Source organism: Typha latifolia, chromosome 7, assembly GCF_019914945.1.
Source record: "Typha latifolia isolate L0001 chromosome 7, TyphaL0001v2, whole genome shotgun sequence".
Lineage (NCBI taxonomy): Eukaryota > Viridiplantae > Streptophyta > Magnoliopsida > Poales > Typhaceae > Typha > Typha latifolia.
Window position 1 is genome coordinate 11,037,782 of NC_133092.1, and position 19,550 is coordinate 11,057,331.

General features: G+C 33.0%; 2 protein-coding genes across 8 annotated transcripts; both read left to right on the forward strand.

Annotated features, from left to right (window-relative positions):
• The first annotated feature begins 111 nt into the window (after positions 1 to 111).
• On the forward strand, positions 112 to 7,575 carry LOC140792235 (phosphoribosylaminoimidazole carboxylase, chloroplastic). 3 transcript variants are annotated; one of them, XM_073143094.1, is made up of 17 exons: positions 112 to 495; positions 731 to 946; positions 1,063 to 1,174; positions 1,566 to 1,628; positions 1,712 to 1,850; positions 2,461 to 2,516; positions 3,281 to 3,354; positions 3,450 to 3,597; positions 3,760 to 3,933; positions 4,217 to 4,304; positions 4,409 to 4,525; positions 5,083 to 5,180; positions 5,299 to 5,416; positions 5,512 to 5,606; positions 6,805 to 6,911; positions 7,004 to 7,116; positions 7,202 to 7,575. In XM_073143094.1, the coding sequence occupies exons 1-16, from the start codon at positions 269 to 271 to the stop codon at positions 7,095 to 7,097; spliced, it is 1,926 nt and encodes a 641-aa protein (XP_072999195.1). In that variant the 5' UTR covers positions 112 to 268; the 3' UTR covers positions 7,098 to 7,116; positions 7,202 to 7,575. The 3 variants fall into 3 exon arrangements, with proteins under 3 accessions (XP_072999195.1, XP_072999194.1, XP_072999196.1); XM_073143093.1 differs by having other exon boundaries at positions 141 to 495; positions 5,077 to 5,180; XM_073143095.1 differs by having other exon boundaries at positions 368 to 495; positions 735 to 946; positions 5,077 to 5,180.
• Positions 7,576 to 12,473: 4,898 nt separating this feature from the next.
• LOC140792660 (uncharacterized) lies at positions 12,474 to 18,804 on the forward strand. Of its 5 annotated transcripts, none has more exons than XM_073143778.1 (14): positions 12,474 to 12,842; positions 13,322 to 13,444; positions 14,120 to 14,200; positions 14,301 to 14,402; positions 14,906 to 14,989; positions 15,096 to 15,214; positions 15,293 to 15,394; positions 15,678 to 15,794; positions 15,952 to 16,017; positions 16,909 to 16,975; positions 17,137 to 17,190; positions 17,265 to 17,354; positions 18,051 to 18,095; positions 18,340 to 18,804. In XM_073143778.1, exons 1-14 carry the CDS (start codon positions 12,840 to 12,842, stop codon positions 18,457 to 18,459), a joined length of 1,173 nt encoding a protein of 390 aa, XP_072999879.1. In that variant the 5' UTR covers positions 12,474 to 12,839; the 3' UTR covers positions 18,460 to 18,804. The 5 variants fall into 5 exon arrangements, with proteins under 5 accessions (XP_072999879.1, XP_072999880.1, XP_072999882.1 ...); XM_073143779.1 differs by having other exon boundaries at positions 15,153 to 15,214; XM_073143781.1 differs by having other exon boundaries at positions 12,491 to 12,842; positions 14,120 to 14,195.
• The last annotated feature ends 746 nt before the right edge of the window (positions 18,805 to 19,550 follow it).

The following is a 19,550-nucleotide window of genomic DNA, read 5'->3' on the forward strand; positions in this document are numbered from 1 at the left end:
ATAAGCCCAAACATGCAAGTTTATTTTTTTTTTTCATGCAATTGGCCTAAAAAGGACATATATTGTTTTGTGGAGGGTTACATAAATAACAAAAGATTTTGCGCAAATTATATAAATATATATATATATTGCTACTATCTTCTCTGCACCGCCTCTCGCTACAAGGTCCGGCGGCTCGAAGGGCCTTCGTTGCGGCGCTGGCCAGGGACATCCTGCGCCCCTACTTGCAGGCATCAAACCCTAATTAGGGCGGCCTCCGACTCCAAGAATGCTCGTGAAGGTTCTTCCCGCCCCGAGCTGTAGTATTCCCTGTCATCACCATTCCCTCTTCCTCCCCAATCCGCAACCTTCCTTCCCTGCTGGCGGTCGGAGGACGTTAGGGTTCTCCCTCTTGCTTCCTCACAAGAGAAAGGAGCAGACATCGATGCTGTCGGGCTCTCATTTGCCGGTTATACGCTCGTCGATCCAAGAAGAGGGAACCCCGTCTTTGGAGATGTGAGGCGTTTTAATCCAAGAAGAGAAATGTTTTACTTCTCCTTTCTTGTTTGGAGTTTAACTCATGTTGCCATTTCTCATAAGCGGGAGATAATTCATAACTTCTTATATGCTCAAGAGTAATAAAAAAATATTTAATTTTTAATTGCTTTGGATATTGCAGGCCATATGAAACATTAACACTAAATACATGCTTTGCTTATTTTCATTTTCCTGAAATATTTTCATGTTTTAGACAGCACGGTTTACCTATTCATGGGGTGTCAGATATAATTGTTGGTGTTCTTGGAGGAGGCCAATTAGGCCGAATGTTGTGCCAAGCAGCAAGTAAGATGGCTATCAAAGTAGTGACTTTGGATCCCCTTGAGAATTGTCCAGCAAGCTCTATTTCTTATCAGCATGTCATTGGGAGTTTTGATGATGGTGAAACGGTCCGAGAATTTGCAAAAAGGTGGCTTGCCCATGAATTTGATTTTTTTTCTTTCTGTCGGTTTAATCTTGACATTATTTATGTTCTTTTGTTTACTTCATTTTTCTGATATTCTTGAAATTTTTTCTGTCTTCTAGGTGTGGAGTGTTGACTGTTGAAATTGAACATGTTGATGCTATTACCCTTGAGAAGCTTGAGCAAGAAGGGGTTGATTGTCAACCTAAAGCTTCTGCAATAAGGATAATCCAAGTAAGTCTTGTTGTTTCTTGGTTAACGGTGTTTTCCCTTGTAAGTAGAACAACAAGGAGTTTTTATAAGTTCGCACAGTTAGGGATTATGGTTTGCATCAAACGTTATTGGTTGAGGCCTTGTTAGAAAACAAGAATGAAAAAGTAAAAAAATGTGCCTATCTAAAACTAGCTAGTCATGTTGTTAGAAAAGGTATTAAATCTCAAACATATGTAGAACCTTTTCCATTATCAGTTTTATGGGAAATTTAAAAATGTCTCTTATTTTATTCACGGTATGATGGAAACCACATAGCATTCTTAAGGAGGTTTTTTAGTTATTTTTTTATATTGCTTCTATGAAGCTTTACGTAGACTTTGTTAAGCTTCATGTGTTTTATGTATTATTGCAGGACAAATATCAGCAGAAAGTTCATTTTTCTCAGCATGGAATTCCACTTCCTGATTTTATGCAGGTGAAAAGTCATAACTAATTGTGTAATATCAAAATTTATTAAGGGACTTGATCATGATGTTATCAATGTTCTTGTCAGGGCAGATAGATGATTTAACTTGTGTTGAGAAAGCTGGAGACTTGTTTGGTTATCCTTTAATGATAAAAAGCAAGAGGTTAGCCTATGATGGACGAGGGAATGCTGTTGCTTACCACAAAGAAGATCTTCCTGCTGTTGTTGATTGTATGATTAGCTTTAAACTTTTAGCTGCTTTCTTACTATTCTTCTATGATTGACTCCTTGCATCTACTCTTGTTTGAATCGATAGACTGATAAATTTTTTCATATGTAATATTTATTCAATATCCTTTTTGTTTGTATCGATTCTTTTTAATTATACTTTTACTAGTTTAGTGTGTTGAATCTTATCTTAGATATAGAAACTTGATTGTGTTGATGAGCACCAAATTGTATAGGACTTTTGGGTTAGAACTCTGAGAAAATGAAATAAGGGAAAATCGAATGCCTTAAGATATGTTTTTGTTGGGATGTTGTTAATTTATGATACTCATTCGGTGGAAGTTGTTTCACTCTCTTTTTTTTTGTTGTTCTTAGTTTTCAGTGTTTTCATGTTTAAGTTGCTTACGATACATTCTTCTTTAAATCTGTCAGCATTTTGCTATATAGCAATTTTGTTTAAGACTTAGGAGGCTCTCTATAATTTTATCTACCAGACTAACAAATTAACTAAAATCTTTTCTTATTTCCTTTTAAGTGCATGGTCTGTATATGAATCCTAAGAAAAAAAAACAAGCATTGCTACGATCTTACTTGTCTATTTGCCTTTCTACAGCACTGGGAGGATTTGATCATGGCTTATATGTGGAGAAGTGGACACCCTTTGTGAAGGTTGGTCTTATTATATTTTTTTATGAGATATATTTTACTTACAAAAATGTTATGGCAGTAGAGTCTTTTAACCTGTTAAGACATCCACTCAATTTATCAGGTTCAGCTGCTTGACATCATATCCTATCACCTAACAGGCTAGATTTAATCTAGGTGCCAGATTAGATATAAAGCATATACCTGAAACTCCTCCCCTGTCTACAGACTTTTCTCAACAAAATAAATTTAAAAAACAAACAAAAAAACTCCTCCCAATAGCTTTGATCCTGGTATAACTTGCTCCACTAGTACCTTTAGTTTTGGATTGGAGTTAGATCCTACATCAGTCCAATTTGAGTCCAAACTGTTGGCAATTTTGAGCCCTACTCAAAGGTGCTACTCGCACAAGCTTATTATGTTCTTATCGAGGAAGGTCTTCCATGCAAAACGTCAAATGTTGCTTAATGCTTAAACATAAGCTATTGTTGTAGGTAGAAGTTTTAATTTTCCAAATAGATCTTTATAATTGATTGAGACTGCAGTTCAGTCATTTGCTTGCTTTTATGAGTCATTAATCTCTTCCTGATCTTCTTTTGCTGTCTGATTGTTAAGTGCATCATAGGAGATATTGCATGTCATGCACTAGATTTTGATAAAATATGCTGATCAACAGATCAACAGACGCATTTGTATCTGTGTATGTTATAAAGCTAGATATGGCATCGACACAATGATACTGATTCTATGTTTATGAAATTTGTAACTTTATTTTTTGGTTGATGTAGGAACTTTCAGTCATTGTGGCAAGGAGTACAGATAATTCTATATCATGCTATCCTGTGGTTGAAACTATTCATAAGTAAGAAAAGGAGCTTTTAGTTTATATTGAAATCTTCACTTTTTACCTTTTGCAATGTGCATAGGCAATCCTCATCGAAATTCTGGTATCTTCAGGAATAACATTTGTCACATAGTAGAAGCTCCTGCTGATGTGTCTCAGAAAATAAAGAATCTTTCCATTGATGTTGCTCGAAAAGCTATTGGGTCATTGGAAGGTGCTGGTGTTTTTGCAGTAGAATTATTTTTAACAGAAGATGGACAGGTTTGTTGTTATTAATTACATTATTATTCTATAATGTATAAATTTTCATCTTTATTTTTTTGGTCATGCTAGTGTCAGACTGTCAGTATCTTTCATCAGTTGTCCATTAAAATTTCTAATCAGCTGTGATATCTTCTTGCATTTTTGACCTCATTTGAATAGGTTTTATTGAATGAAGTGGCTCCAAGACCTCACAATAGTGGGCACCACACAATCGAATCGTGCTATACTTCACAGTATGAGCAACATTTACGAGCTATTCTTGGCCTTCCTCTTGGTGATCCTTCAATGAAAACCCCTGCAGCAGTTATGTACAATATACTTGGCGAAGATGAGGTAACCTTTCTATGATGAGTTCCTCCATATAGTTTATATTTTCACTGTTTTTGGGCATTTTTCTGTCATCTCAGCTTACACAGCCTATTACTTGTCTATGCCTACTTAAGCATTTGAGTAGTAACTTCCATTTCATTGTGTTTTCCTGTTGTGATCTTAGCTTCTTCAGTCTATTTGTTGTTGATGAGCTGTTTTTTTCCTTATTGAAATAATCCACTTACACCTGTGAGTATGATAGTTTACTAGTTAACTTCTAACTCTGTTGAGTGTAATTTCTGTTAAGGGAGAAGCAGGGTTTTACCTATCTCATCAGCTCATTAGCAGGGCATTGAACATTCCTGGAGCTACAATCCATTGGTATGATAAACCAGGTTAGCTTTCTTAAGTCTAATCTTTTGAACATTAGAATTGTAAAAAAATTGATATTTCTGATCTTTTCTCTCCTCTAAGAAAATTATATCATATGTTTCTGCAGAAATGCGAAAGCAGCGGAAGATGGGTCATATCACGATAGTCGGGCCTTCTAGAAACACTGTAAAAGGGCTCCTCAATATGATGTTGCAAAGAGAGACTACCGAAAACCAGAAAGTAGGTTAGTATGTAGTCTCTCATACATGATTATATTATGTTTTTTAGATATATGCTGCACTGGCAACTTGAGATTGATTATTATTTGCTACTATGATTTTCTAAACTGCAATATGCCACTACCAACTTTGTGATACAATACATGGGCATGTAAAAAATGAGAAAGCAGAAGCATTTTTTTTTTTAAAATTCTCACAGAAGATTGGTTATTCATAATCTAGTCATGATTAATCTTTCTTTGACACAAATATCATGCTCTATATTATCTTCCATGCCACTTATTCTCTGATTCAAGGATACTATCTGCTCTTATTTAATATATGTGAGAAACCATGAGGTTCCCACAAATGCAGTGTCTAAAAAGTGAATTGTTATAAATCATTGAGTTTTGATAACTCTTGTTGGGAAGTTCTTCGCCATCTATTTGGATGTTGGATAGACATGGAGAACAACATCCATCCCTCTTTCATTCTGTTTAACTATATTGAATTATCTTTTATACTATAAAATTTTATCCTGGGATTTGGTTTGCAAAAGCTGATATGCAATTCTTAGCTGCAGTTAGTCCGCGTGTTGCTATAATAATGGGCTCTGATTCTGATCTTCCAACAATGAAAGATGCTGCAGAAGTTTTGAAAACATTTGACATTCCCTTTGAGGTTTGTTCCCCGAGACATTATTTCACTATTGCTGACTATATCTGTGGTAATGGAGAATTGTTTTCTTTTATCAGAGCACCTTAGTGAATATTATGGTATTGAATGTTGAATTTTGCAGCTGACAGTTGTTTCAGCACATCGGACACCGGAGAGGATGTATTCTTTCGCATTGTCTGCAAAGGAAAGGGGTATTCAGGTCATAATTGCTGGTGCTGGTGGTGCTGCACACTTGCCAGGTTAGTTGCATAGGTGAAAATGAACAGGAACCTTGTTATGATTTCACTTAAAACTTGATATAAGGCTTATACAACAATGCTTTGGTGCCTCCCAGGAATGGTAGCTTCCTTGACTCCGTTACCTGTAATAGGAGTCCCTATCAAAACATCCTCATTATATGGAGTTGACTCGCTATTATCTATTGTGCAAGTATGTAATGAAATTCCTTTTATCATTCAGAAAATGTTTAATTTCCTAGGGTTATATGGTGATGTTCTACTCCTATCTAATCTCTTATTAGTAGGATTTAAGTCTTCATCCTACCAGGTCAAGTTGACTGAAGCCTCAACCTTACCAAGTCAGAATTGAAGATCTATAATGATGAGCACTGATCTACCCTGTAAAGAAAAATTTGTTGGAAATTGGAAATCCTATAATTCAAAGATTCTAGTCAATACATAATGAAGGTTTCAGAATATAGCTATTTTATATTCAATAAGCTATCATAAGCATGGTTCACGAGGTCGGCCGAACCCAATCCTAATTTAGGCTCTCTCTCTCTCTTTCACTATTTCTTTCTCCTTTTATCTTCTTACCATATAACCATTGTTTCTCTTATGGAGAGATCTAGCCGGCAAATTTTGACGACGTAGATTTAACTCCAACGAACTTCGGTATATAATTTTTTAATTTATTTCTTTATTTCTCTCAGTCTTTTCATTTCTTCGACTCTCTTCCTTTTTCTTCTCTTTTCTTCTTCTTCTTCTTCTTCTTCTTCTTCTTCTTCATTGCACCATGATTTTTTTTGTTTGATTTTATCTCACTTATTCTCTTTCTAATCTCTTCTTCTTTTCAATTTTTATTGCACCAATAGAAGTATAGAAGGTAGTCCTATATATAAGATTTTGTTCCTTTTGGAGCCACTTGTTGCATTCACTAGATCTGCTCTCTCTCTCTCTCTCTCTCTCTCTGCCTTTTCTTTTTCCTTTTCTCTTTTTCTTTTGGAGCCACTAGAATATTTCATTGGTGATTATAGTAAATTGGCTCATCTAACTCGCTTTCTCTTTTCCTTGCATGCATATATTTCAGATATATATACCTAGTAGAGATTATCTCATATCTACTATCATATGCCGGACCCCTTTTTTAGTTATTAGAATCATCTAAGCATTATATTTTGGCTTTTCCTGAAGCAGCAGACTAGAAATAGTGGAGCGTAATGTTCACTTTGAGAATTATTAGGTTGCCCAACCTCAATCCATGGCCTAAATTCTACCAGACCCAACAAAGATAAGAATGTGGAAGGACCAAATTAGCACATGATGTGTGGAAACTATTAAATTGATTTTTTTTATCATATATAACATATAGCTATAAGTTATACTGATTTCATGTGTGAACTATATAGATGCCAAAAGGCATCCCTGTTGCAACAGTTGCCATAGGGAATGCAGCAAATGCAGCTTTGTTAGCAGTTAGGATGCTGGCTTCTGCAGACACTGATCTATGGGACAGGTGGGATACTCACTTCTTTCTTTCTGTTTATAATTAATTTGATTGGCATTTGCTATCTTTTTGAAATATGTTTTCCTTGGTATTTTTCATAGGCTAATTAACTACCAGCAAGACCTGAAGGATGTGGTGCTGATAAAAGCAGAAAAGCTCGAGGGCGTAGGCTGGGAGGCATATATGAATTCTTGATCCTCATGTTCTCGTGTTGGTAAAGAGCTCCCCCTTTTCATGAATAATTCTGGCTTCCGTCTCTGTAAATGAAGTTGAAATCTTTCATTTTGTAACTTGTGCAGGGGAGCTTCAACTTTTTAAAGTAACTGAATTTTGGAGGATAGAGAAATCAGGTTAAGCCCAGAATGGAGAAGTAGAGATCTCAGGGAGGAATGAATTGTGTGAATATTTTCCCTAAGAGGGAGCTCTGAATGTGATCTATTCTGGTACATGGAAGGCAGTGTGTTTGTGTCTGACTGGTTGAACAATAAAACTTTTGTATCAATATAGCATAGAGACTCATGATCTCAATAGTTTATGCAATTTTGAGGCCATGAATATAAATGGAACCCTGGATGCATAATAATTGTAAAATTGATCACTGGAGACAAGTGTTTCCTTAAAATTTAAGAGCATGGTAAATGCAATTATCACTCTTGCTGGAGAGTTTAAGAGCTGTTTTGATCTTTTCCACATGTGATTTGATGCTGAAAGCTGCTATATTAAAAAGATCCATTTGTTAATTCAATTCACTTTGGTTATTTATTCAAATGGTCATGGTTTCCAGCAAGATCTTAGATGGATAAATTTTAGTGGTGAGAAAGACACAAAACTTCATGATCATGGGCCATCTCTCATATTTTGTAAATTAAATTATCATTAATCGAAAAGAAAGAAGACCAACATGGAGAAAAAGTCTAGAGGTATCCTAATCAATATCCCAATCAATCTCACGAGAAGAAAGACCTGTGAAAGGTTATGTCCTCCACTATATATATATATATATATATATTTGTTGAAGAATAATGTTAATCATAGTCAGTATTAGAGGAGAGTTATTCTTATTTATATTTTTACTAAAATAGAGTGTAATACCACAAATGCCCTTGATGATTTTAGAAAAAGTTTTTTTAAATTTATTTTGGGGATATAATTATCTATGTTAAATACAAACAGAGTTAAGTTTCATCTTCTTTATTCCAACTCTGAATTATAATAGAAAAAAAAACAAGAATAAAGATATTTAACCATGGTTTAAGTTATACTAGATTTACCGATAACAAAACATGAGTAAGAGATATCTGAGTCCTTTGATCGCATACCATTTTTATTACCCTAAACTCGCAAAAAGATTTGGCATTTTTCCAAATTTTTGTCACTGTGATTGCCATCAAAACATATAAATTAGTATTAAATTATTGAGAGGGTCCACCTAATTCCATGCGGAAGAGGGTTTCTCTCACATAATGATATTATTAGTCTTTAAGTCAGTTTCAGAGCTGTCCATATCTTGGCATGGAGTAGATAAACCCGGCTAGTTTGCTCCCACGCACATTGAATAAGAAATGCATCACTGCTTAATTCCTTTTTTTTTTTACGCCATTTATTGTACAGTGGTCGGGTCTTACTCATAGGGTTAACTCCATGTGAATATTGAGGTTTAAGTTTTAGATTTTTTTTCCCTAGAGATCACGATTAATCAATAAAATATTGTTTTTTTCTCCTATTTTTGTTTAGTATCTATTTTTGTTTACTATCTCCATTTTTCAGTCTTAAATTAAGAAATCTTTTACCACATAGATCCTCCGATTTAAGAGATTTATGAAGATTTTTTTCAATTCAGAAGGTCTACGTAGATATTAAAAAAATATTAAAAAATATATATAATAATAATAATAATAATTTAGGAAAGCTAAGTGTAATTATCCCTTCATAATAATCTTGATTGAAGCTTTTGTAGTCTTCCACCTACTCTTTTGTTCAGAAGAAACGTAGAAGGATATATATTCTAGATTGAGTTGTCATCATGTACTAGAAAAAGTTGGATAATTTTTTTTTTCTTTTTGAAACATATAAAAATCATGTACTATAAAAGTTGGATATTTTTTTTTAAAACATTTAAAAGTTTGATAAGATGCAGGCACGTTGACTATGTGTTTAAGTTTTTATCCGTCTGTGATGCAGAATTCACTAATTATTAGTAGCTTTTAATCATTATAACATGTCTTATTTCTGAGAGATGGTGAGAAATTATGATGTCCTAATTAAATCATTTTTAAGAGAAGTAGAACTCCAGATCTCTAAGTTGTTATCGCCAAGAGTCATATAATAACAATAACCGAAGATTTTTGGCGATAATAACTTTAGAGTATGTATGATAATAAATGTAGAAGGTAGGGTGCTTTTAATAAATTTTATAAAATTTTAACATAAAGATTGTAATAGTCCTATGTGTAAAATGATTTGTAATAAAGTGATACATTCCTTTGACCTTTGAGTTTTTGACAAGTTAGTTATCTTCCTAACTTTATTTCGAATAACATTTCAAATTTAATATTAAAAGTTTAGCTAACTCTATTAGTGTTAGTGTTAGTATTATCAATGAGAGGTCTTGGGATCAACTCTAACCCAAAATAATTATATCGTGATTTGGTGGTTTGGCTCAACAACTAAACTCGGTTAATAATTTGGCGATGTAGTTGGCTTGAATAAGCAGCACGACAACTTAGAGTAGGTCTCATCGGCGTTTAATTTGAAGCAATTGTTCGACAACTCATATATATATATATATATATATATACATGTATATAAAAACTTACTCGGACCTCAAATAAATAATATATAGGTAAAAGATATAAAATTTTTTTAACTTTGTGCTCAAAAATTTATTTTAGTCATAAAATATGTCTTGTGAAGCTAAGATTTTTGGGTTGGAATAGCACGGCTATTTTTTTCAACAAAGTGGGCTAAAAATTGAAACAAAAAAGGCGATGGCTCATCCAAATTTTAATTTAAAAATTTTTAATTTCTTTTTTACTAAGAAAATGCTAATTTGACATTTAATCTAAAAGTAAATCGCCAATAACTTCTATATTTTATATAGGTAAAAGAAAGCTTAGGCTCGGTTAATCATTTTAGTCATAAAAGAAAGCTTAGTTGGACCTCAAATAAACAATATATAGGTAAAAAATATAAAGAAATTTTTTTTAAAAAAATCATAACTTTATGCTCGGTTATTCATTTTAATCAAAAAAATGTATCTTGTGAAGCTATGAAAAAGATCGGTTATTCATTGCAACAAAGTGGGCGCAAAATTGAAAAAAAAAAAGTGCCATAGCTCTTCCAAATTTTAATTTTAAATTTTCTAATTTCTTTTTTTTGCAGAGAAAACGCTAATTTGACATTTAATCTAAAAGTAAATCGCGCATTTTACTAATAGCTATAATAAAATATACTACTTTTAATATTAAGTTTTAAGCTTAATTTATTTTGATAAATAAAATTTTGGAGAGGGGGTCAGCTGCCAAAGCAATAAGAAACTTCTAACTTGTTACATTAAAACTTGTTATGCTTTGGCAGCCAATCACACTACAATTGTGGGGTCTGAGAGAATCTATGGACTAAGAAAAATTAATGAGCAAGTGACAAAAGACCACCCAACGATTTTTCTATTTGCAAAAAGGGTTTCGAATGTTGGATGACATACATTTTCTCGCTGTTCCAAGGAATCCAAGATTCGATTTTTGGTGGGGGTGCCAAATTTGTATATGACACCTTAATTTGTTATGTATTTATGATTTACACCCTACGGTCGGATCAACTGTGCAGTTTTTTTTTTTATCAAATTAGCCCTCCAAAAATATTTGATTCTTTTTTGTTTTGTTTTCATACATCTAAAATTTATGTACAAGATTAAGTGAGTTAGAAAATCGCTGACTAAGATAGAGATTTTTCAAACATCGACGACTTATATGAAAATTTAAAAACCAGTAAAAAAAAAATTTATATTTAGTAATTTTTTTTAGCAATTTTAAGATGAATTAGACACCGGATAAAAAGTTTGAGAGATTTAAAATAATCAAAAACTTTTTTATTGCCTATTAAATATACCAATATGCCTTTACTTTATTCTTTTCTTCTTTAGCTAGAAATATCATGTGAGAAAGGAGGGGAGAGAGCACATCATAAATAGAAACAAAAAAAAAAAAAAAGAAGCTTGATTTCAACCTCTCTTCCTCACTATTGTTTTCAATCTCCCTCAATATCTCTTCTCCACCCATTTGAAATCCTCTGGAACTATATCTTACTTCTTTAAAATTGTTTGGTATTTTATTGATTAATTATTATTATATTTTAGATTGTAGAGTTGACAGAGGTTTTTAATATCAAAGTAAGTTTAAGTTGGTTAAGTTATCTAATAAGTGCAAAAGGTTAAAAAAAATTAAATCTTGGAGACAGACTAAAAGGTGAAGACATTTAATTTAACTCAGGTTGTGTGAATTTAATATTATATGAAGCCAGACAAAAAGGATGCCTGAAGTTAGATTGCTTGACAGAGAGTTTATAATTTTTATAATATAAAAATATATTCCAACCTAGAACTAAGCCTACATGCCAATGGCATGATACATAAGTGATGTTGTTCTACAATAATCTATTACAAGAGTTTATTATTGGGATATTTACATTAAAAAAGTTTTTAATTTTTTTGCATCTCTTATATATATTATACGCGTTTTATTATTAAAAAAATATGCACCTATCGAAATAGATTATTACTCAAATTTAATAGAAAAAATGGGTCTTTTACACTATAATTATTTTATCTAAAAATAAAAAATATTAATAAATTCAACATCTTCTCAACACTTTATGTGTAACAATATAAAAAGAAACTAAGACGGACCTTAGAAAAAATTCAAATAAACCTATAATAAAAGTAAAATTATTAATTTTATCAGTGTTTTAATATTAATTCTCCTCTTTCGTAATTAATTCCATATCTAAATTTCCAAATAAACATTTTATTGATAATTTTTTTTAAAATTTAATATCCTAAAATTCCCACCGAAGACAAAACAGTTGTCCCTTATCTGCCGCCTCTGCCATTACGTCATATTCTTTCAATTTGCCAAAAACGCCCTCGTTCGTGGGCAGCAAGTTAGGATATTTAATGACGATATCACCCTTGGGGAATGAGTTAATCAATCAACTCGGCCAAAATGGATATATTAAATTGTGTCAAAACTATTCTTATCTTCTTCTATGCAAAGTAATCTAGTTTTTGTTATATATTTTTTTGTTAAGATGCACAAATGAGATCTTGAGTTAGATTTCGTCATGCCAACCTTGTTAGTTAAATAAAAAAAATTTAAGTTATTTATTTGACTATTAAAATATCTTAAGTATAGAGTGAAATTATTATATTCATAACCCCAATCATGGGGAGGGTCATTTTGGTCATTTTGGTCATTTTTATGACAAAGGGGTGACAAAGCTCAGGGGCATTCCAGGAATAAGCGTAAATATCCAAATAAATCTTATATATGTTCACTTTATTATATCTTAGGAGGAGGTGGTGTGGGGATGGAGAGAGAAAGAGAGGTAGATTTCGCTTTCATGCAGAGCAGTAGTATCCACAGTGGTTTGCCACTCGGATAATCTACCTTTACTTTGACTCCTTTTCTTCTTCTTCCTCTTCTCTCTCTCTCTCTCTCTCTCTCTGTCTCTTTCTCCCTCCTCTTTTTGACTGGTGTGAAATAAATACGCAGAACCGAACGGAAAGCCTACGCCATTAGTCTTTCCTCTTCCCTTCCTCTTCGTCTCCCGTCTGAAACCAAAATTCTATCCTAAATACCGCTTTGCTCAATTGGGTCTCTCCCTTTTGGAGTTCTCGAAGCCTCATGGGACGTTAGAGTTCCTGAAGAGTTTTTTTTTCTCATGGTGAGAGCTTTTGCTTGGCTCTGTCTTTGGTGTGCTGTTCTGCTCTCTCTCTCTCTCTCTCTCTCCCCTTGGGGCCTTCTGGGTTGTTGCGTTGCTGTTCAAATTTGAGGTTTTGAATGAATTTTTCCGTTTATGGATTCTGTTTGTTTGTGGATTATGATTGAAACTTCATGGGATATGAAGAAATTTATCTCATGATTATATGCAAAGTCGGCATTTTTATCACAAAGGGGTGTCGTTTCATTCAATTAGTGTTGGTAAAATTCTTTGGCCTTTAATTTCGGATGCCCAAGAAATGATGTAAACTGGCTCAAAATTTCAAGTATTTATGTTGCATATTGTCGATTTTTGTAAGAATACTGGCCCTTTATTTTCCTTTCTTTCGACTGTTAAGAATCTGAATGATCATTTTCAAGGTATATTCTAGTTAATTTCCACTTTTATGCTCTCACTTTTTTTCTTCTTCTTGTTTCTTGCAGGGTCCTCTACTGACACATCCCTCTTGTAGAAGATTATGTTTTTACAATATCTTGCCCGCCACTATTCTTATTTTTATATTCTTCTTCGTTAGGAGCACCTTCATCACACCTGACTATAATGAGGTAGGTAGGCTTAGAAATTCTTACGTACTGGTCCCCTTTCATCAGTGAGCACTAATACTCCATTTTTTAATTAAAATAAGTCATAATCTATACTGTGATGTTGCTTTGAGTTATTTTTGATGTTCTGGCAAATTGTCCCTGTTCTTCCATAGTTATTTCCTTGAGAATTGAAGAGGTTAGAAAGTTAATATTTTATAGCCTCATGAATTTTACTCGAGTGATTGCCATAATTTTCATGTCTTTTGTATCTATTCCACATCAAATTTGTATCGTTTCAGCTTGATTAACCTGTCTGTTTTGGCTAAAACAAGTTAGAACCAAACTATTTGTAATAAACTGACCATTTTAAGAGAGGAGGAAGACTGAAATAGGAGGCTATATAAACTCTAGAGCATCAACATTCAGGCTTATCAAGAACTTTGTCATCTTGGTCATCAACAACATGCTCATATTCTCTCTCTCTCTCTCTCTCTCTCTCTCTCTCTCTCTCTTAATCTCGGTGTTGTGTGTGCACTGAAAATTTCTCATAGATGGTAATATTTGTATTTTCTCCTGACTATTTTTATACTTTTGAGTTTTTTCATTAATTGACCATGATGGATAGCACAATTCTATACAGACGAATTATAACTTTATAATAGCATTTATTGAAGTACATGTTTGTTCCATTTGCAGAAATTACCAACATGGCTAACAGCTAATCCAGTAGAAACAGATAAAGTCAATTTTAGGATCACTCAGTCGGATAAATGTAAGGTTGTCTCTTGTACGCCTTTGTTTTATTGTCTTGCACAAAGTTGGTGTTCATGATGAAATTTTTGTTAATTACTTATAATTCTATTCTTGCTAATTTTAGATTCAATGCAAGCCTTTAGGGAGTGAACCATTGCCAAAAGGCATTGTAAGTCAGATATCAAACTTGGAAATGGAGCCCTTGCTGGGCTCTCCAGAAATAAAGGTTTGTTACTAATGCATTTTCTATAGGCAGTATATCTTAAGCTTTTATTTGCTAGATGAATAACTGCCAATTAAACAAATAGCAGTGACTGCATATTATTGTATATGCTGCTATATTTATTATCTTATAGTTTTTTTAACTGCAATTGATAAAAAATGTATTTCTTATTTGAAATTGTTGGAACCCTGAAAGAGTCATCTCTTGTCAGGATTGGTATAAGAGTATGAAGTCTAGAGTGAATTGCTTGTTATTATAAGCATTATGATATTTTATTGCTATAATACTGCTATATTGTCATTGCTGACGATTTTAATAAATAAACGTGTACTACTCATGCTAATGTTAAAAGTAATGCTATTTTGGTTATAATTGTTTCTTACTTGCCAGTGCTAATTTGAGAGCACAAGGATGTTGCTTCCCTTTTAATATTATTCCCTACATGTCATAATTTTAAAGATCAAGTATTTGCTGTCATGTTATCTAACAATTTTCATTAAATACAGGGATATCAGAAACCCTCAAAAAGCTTATTAGCAATTCCTGTTGGAATAAAGCAAAAATATTTAGTTGATAAAGTTGTTACCAAGGTAAATAGTTGTTAACGCTTCATTTTCTTTTCTATTTAAAATTTCTTGTTTGATCTTTATTCTGGATAATCTTGTCGTCTGATTTTTTTTGTTTACTTCTATTTAGTTCCTTTCTGCTAATTCCACCGTAATGTTATTTCACTATGATGGCATTGTGGATAAGTGGAGTGACTTACAATGGAGTCATAATGTGATACATGTTACTGCAATCAATCAAACAAAATGGTAACTTAATTAGTAGCTTTGATCAAACTTTCCTATCATGTATTGTAGATCTCATTTTAAAAGTTAAATGTTGGGCAGGTGGTTTGCTAAGCGGTTTTTGCATCCAGATATAGTTTCTGAGTACAATTATATCTTCCTTTGGGATGAGGATCTTGAAGTGGAAAATTTTCATCCAATAAGGTATATGCTATCTCAATTTTCTAGTGTTATTATTTCAAATAAACACAATTTGTTCCAGGACCTTAGTGATCGATAATTTCTCCTCATTGAGTTAGTAGCTCGGAAAATTAGGTTTGCCCTTGCATATACTTTTCAGTTTGGGGCCCAAGTCATAATGTCATATGTTCTCTTTTCTTTTAGGTCTCCTCATTGAGTTAGTAGCTCGGAAAATTAGGTTTGCCCTTGCATATACTTTTCAGTTTGGGGCCCAAGTCATAATGTCATATGTTCTCTTTTCTTTTAGGTACTTAGAGATTGTTAAACGAGAAGGGCTAGAGATATCACAACCGGCATTGGATAGTGCAAAATCTCAGGTTCATCATAAAATCACTGTTCGTCGAAGAAAAGGAGATGTCCACAGGTTTTTGTTTATATTCACAGGAAATTACTTGTTTTTGCCTTCTGACTTCATTTTAATTGGAACAAAGTTTGTCTAGTAGGAATCTGGTTTACATTAAGTAATAGAACAAAGTACTAACAATAGTGAAAAATTGTTGTTTGTAATTTTGTATAAGCAGAAGGTTTTACAAGTTAAATGGTGGTGGGAGATGTTTTGGAAACAGTACTGGCCCTCCATGCACAGGGTTAGTCTTTCTTCTGACTATCTATGACTATACTTTTGCTGGTGATGAGACTAGCCATCACATTGTAAATTTTATGCATCTTCAATTTTCTCTCGGTCTTAACATGTTTACATATGATGATCTTATCATTGATATTGTTGTCTTTTTTCAATAGAATGCCAAGTGACAAGAGAAAGCAAGTAGGTGAGGGTTCAAAGTGAAACAGAGATATATCGAGATCATGTGAACTATTTGCTAAAAGAATACTGAGCAACACCATAAATTAAGTTAAATTTAATAAGCAACTATCGGAATGGAATAAAAGGTAGAATATTTCGTACATTTCAAATGATATTTTTATATTTACTAAAGTATCCTTAACTCACTGTTCTAATATGACCTTTGAGATTCAGCAATAGTAGTTTTGGACCCATTGATCTTATGAGATTCAATGTTTAAATGTTATTTTAGTGTTTTGGAGGCTTGATTTAATCCTATTTTGTTGGAAATAAGTATTTTGTTTTGTCTGTAAGCTATTTTGTAGGCGATAGAGTTAAATTATATCTGTATATCAAACAGTAAGGTGTGTATTGGTATATTTTCACAAATAAGAGGCTCTATTCGTAAATAATGAAAAGAGAGGGTTTTACTTATAATATATTCAAAATCTAGGGTGCTATTTATAGTTTTCCCTTACATTTAAACAACAAATAAGAATGATAGGATTTGAATTCAAGACCTCTTCTTTGATATCATTATAACTGATCTAACTATTCCAAAAACTTAAATTGATAAAGAATAGTAGATTTATATTTCTATTCTAACAATATGGATGATAAAGCTTTTTTTTTTTTACTGAGAGTAGTAATTTATATCCCCCATCATTTGTCCCAACATTACATTTCTTTTCAGGTGGGTGGAAATGATGGCTCCTGTATTTTCAAGAGTTGCCTGGCGTTGTGTGTGGCATATGATTCAAGTATGTTGACCGTTCCTTATGCTATATATGTGAATCTTATTATTTCCATATCTTATATTTTGTTACTATGTATAGATGATGTGCACATATATGCATATAAAAGCAAATAATTATTAGTTGAATAGCATCCCAAAATTATGAAATTTCCTTGCTCCTTGCAGAATGACTTGATCTATGCGTGGGGTCTTGACTATAAACTTGGTTACTGTGCTCAGGTACATTCTGAATATACAAATATAGACTTGTGTATCATTTCTGGGAGATAAGATGTTTAGATGCCTTTTTACAGGGTGATCGAAGCTTAAATGTTGGAGTTGTGGACAGTGAATATATTGTTCATCGGGGAATTCCTTCTCTTGGTGGACTAGATGAAAACAAGGTAAGTTATACTAAACTCCTTATATACTTTTGAACTGAAACAATTTTGACATTCTGTTTCCCATTCTTGGCCTTTGCTAGATGTGTCTGTCTGTCACATTATCTTTTATTTGCCAATGAAAGTTTACTACTAGGATTTTGCACATGAATTCCCATTCTACTGGCCATTTAATGTTATAAATGTAGTCCCCTGGTACAAACTGTCTGGCTGTAGGCTCTCTGTTCTTTCTGCCCTTAGATTCATAAAGCTAGCCATTGCCATCCTTCATCATGATTCATCTCTTGGTTGTGGATGGAAATAACTTTGGACATGATCTTTTTGTGTACACTTTTAATCTCCTTCCTTGTGTATCTTTTGTCTTCTTGTTGCTGATGTGTGTTATGCTGATGCTTTGAAAGTATAATGATTTTGAAATTATCCTTCCTTGGTACTTAAATTTTATGTGATTAGCTTCTCATTACCTTCCGATTTTGGGAATTATATATTTCCTTCCTATGTATTAGCTTTCCTTTTATGCATACGGCATGCCCAAAGGACAAGTTCTTTTGTCGGACTACTAGTTTACTTTCTGTTTAATTAAAAGCTCTGAAGAACTGTTTCACAGAATTCTGTACATTTAGTTTCTGGCTTGGAGTAGTTGTTCAGTCAATATTATAATTTTGTGACTAACTTGGCTTCTTATCTCCAAACTGGCAGGTTCCACATGGATTGAAGATCTCTAAAGAAAAGGATAGATATGCTGTAAGTATTAACTGAACATAGGTTCTTGTCAGGCTTACATATTCACAGACCATTTTATTCTGTATTATCTAGTTGCATGGTTCACATTGCACAAGTACAATTTGCTCATTAAGAAGACATATCATTATAGTTCTTTGCTTAGATATTCAATTCAGAACTGCTACAAATGCTATGATATGATGAGCAATTGAGCAGCATAATTATCATATGATCCACTCATTCAATTTGTTGTACTCTTTCGTAGGTGAGGTTGCGCTCATATGCCGAATTGCAAATTTTCAACAAGAGATGGCAAAAGGCCGTGGCAGATGACGAGTGTTGGACAGACCAATATCTTGAACAAAATAAGACATCTAACGGATAACATATTTTCTCTCTCTTTTTCTTTTTCTTTTTCTTTTTCTTTTTTATCATCCTTTCGACATCGTATACAAAGCTCATCCAACTCTTGTAATAGTCTCTCCAAGCCATGGTAAATAATCTTAAATGGAGGTCCAAAGTTCCCTAGAGTTGCACAACAAGTCAACAAGTATGTGTGCAATAAGTGCGATCGCATAGTTCATTCTTTCTCGATGAGAGTGTGTATTATATCTCACTTTGTGTGTATGTATATATGTAACAGTTTTTCTTTGCCATAACTTCTCGATTACTTGGTGTAAAGGTTATATCTTTCTGGTAAAACATTGAAGCTTTCAGTTTTTCATATTAATTCACAAATGTTGGAAGATTGATGATGTTGGTGCATACTATCAATCTCATGAGTTAAGTTTTGTTTTTTCTTTTCTTTCCAGTATCTGTTCCTATTTTGGGGTGGGGAAGTCTCAGATACCCAATCCTCTCAAATTCTTCGTTCTACAAACAGACAGCCATATGCTGATATATATATATATATATATATATATAGTAAAATTCAGCTATTTATAATGATAAGATGGCATATAAGGGTAAATGAGCATTTCATCTGGATACAGCATCTAACTTAGGATTTGATTTTATATTATCAGAGGAATTTAGATGCAAACTAGGTGGATAAACTAAAGTTTATGTATACTCATTACTGAGTAACAAGAATGGGAAGTTCATAGTAGAGTAATTAATTTTCAACTACCACATTAACTTTTAAAAAAGCATTTATTCATTTCATTTCTTTGCACATAGATTTGAACTTCCATGATATGCAAGTTGTAACTAAATCTTGTACTGGTATTTACAATAATTACTCATAATTAGTGGTGGTGTGATAGAATATACACACAATATAGGGCCTTTTATCAGCATCTTGAAGTTAATGACTACTGAGACATCTAAAGTACTCATCATCCTTGGAGGAGCAACTGGAAAAACTGCAGATATTCAGATGGTCACCTTTTGAGAATCTAAATGTTATAATAACTTATAAAAGTAATATAATGTCAAAGATTTATCATAAAATATGTGCTCAGATAAATAACACTT

Excerpts from the sequence above, each read along its gene's own strand:
- LOC140792235 (XM_073143093.1), top strand. The coding sequence starts at position 269 with ATGCTCGTGAAGGTTCTTCCCGCCCCGAGCTGTAGTATTCCCTGTCAT. Across the intron at positions 4,305-4,408 it reads CCATTGGTATGATAAACCAG|AAATGCGAAAGCAGCGGAAG; the intron begins GTTAGCTTTCTT and ends ATGTTTCTGCAG. Across the intron at positions 6,912-7,003 it reads GACACTGATCTATGGGACAG|GCTAATTAACTACCAGCAAG; the intron begins GTGGGATACTCA and ends TATTTTTCATAG.
- LOC140792660 (XM_073143778.1), top strand. Across the intron at positions 13,445-14,119 it reads TCACACCTGACTATAATGAG|AAATTACCAACATGGCTAAC; the intron begins GTAGGTAGGCTT and ends TTCCATTTGCAG. Across the intron at positions 18,096-18,339 it reads AAGAAAAGGATAGATATGCT|GTGAGGTTGCGCTCATATGC; the intron begins GTAAGTATTAAC and ends ACTCTTTCGTAG.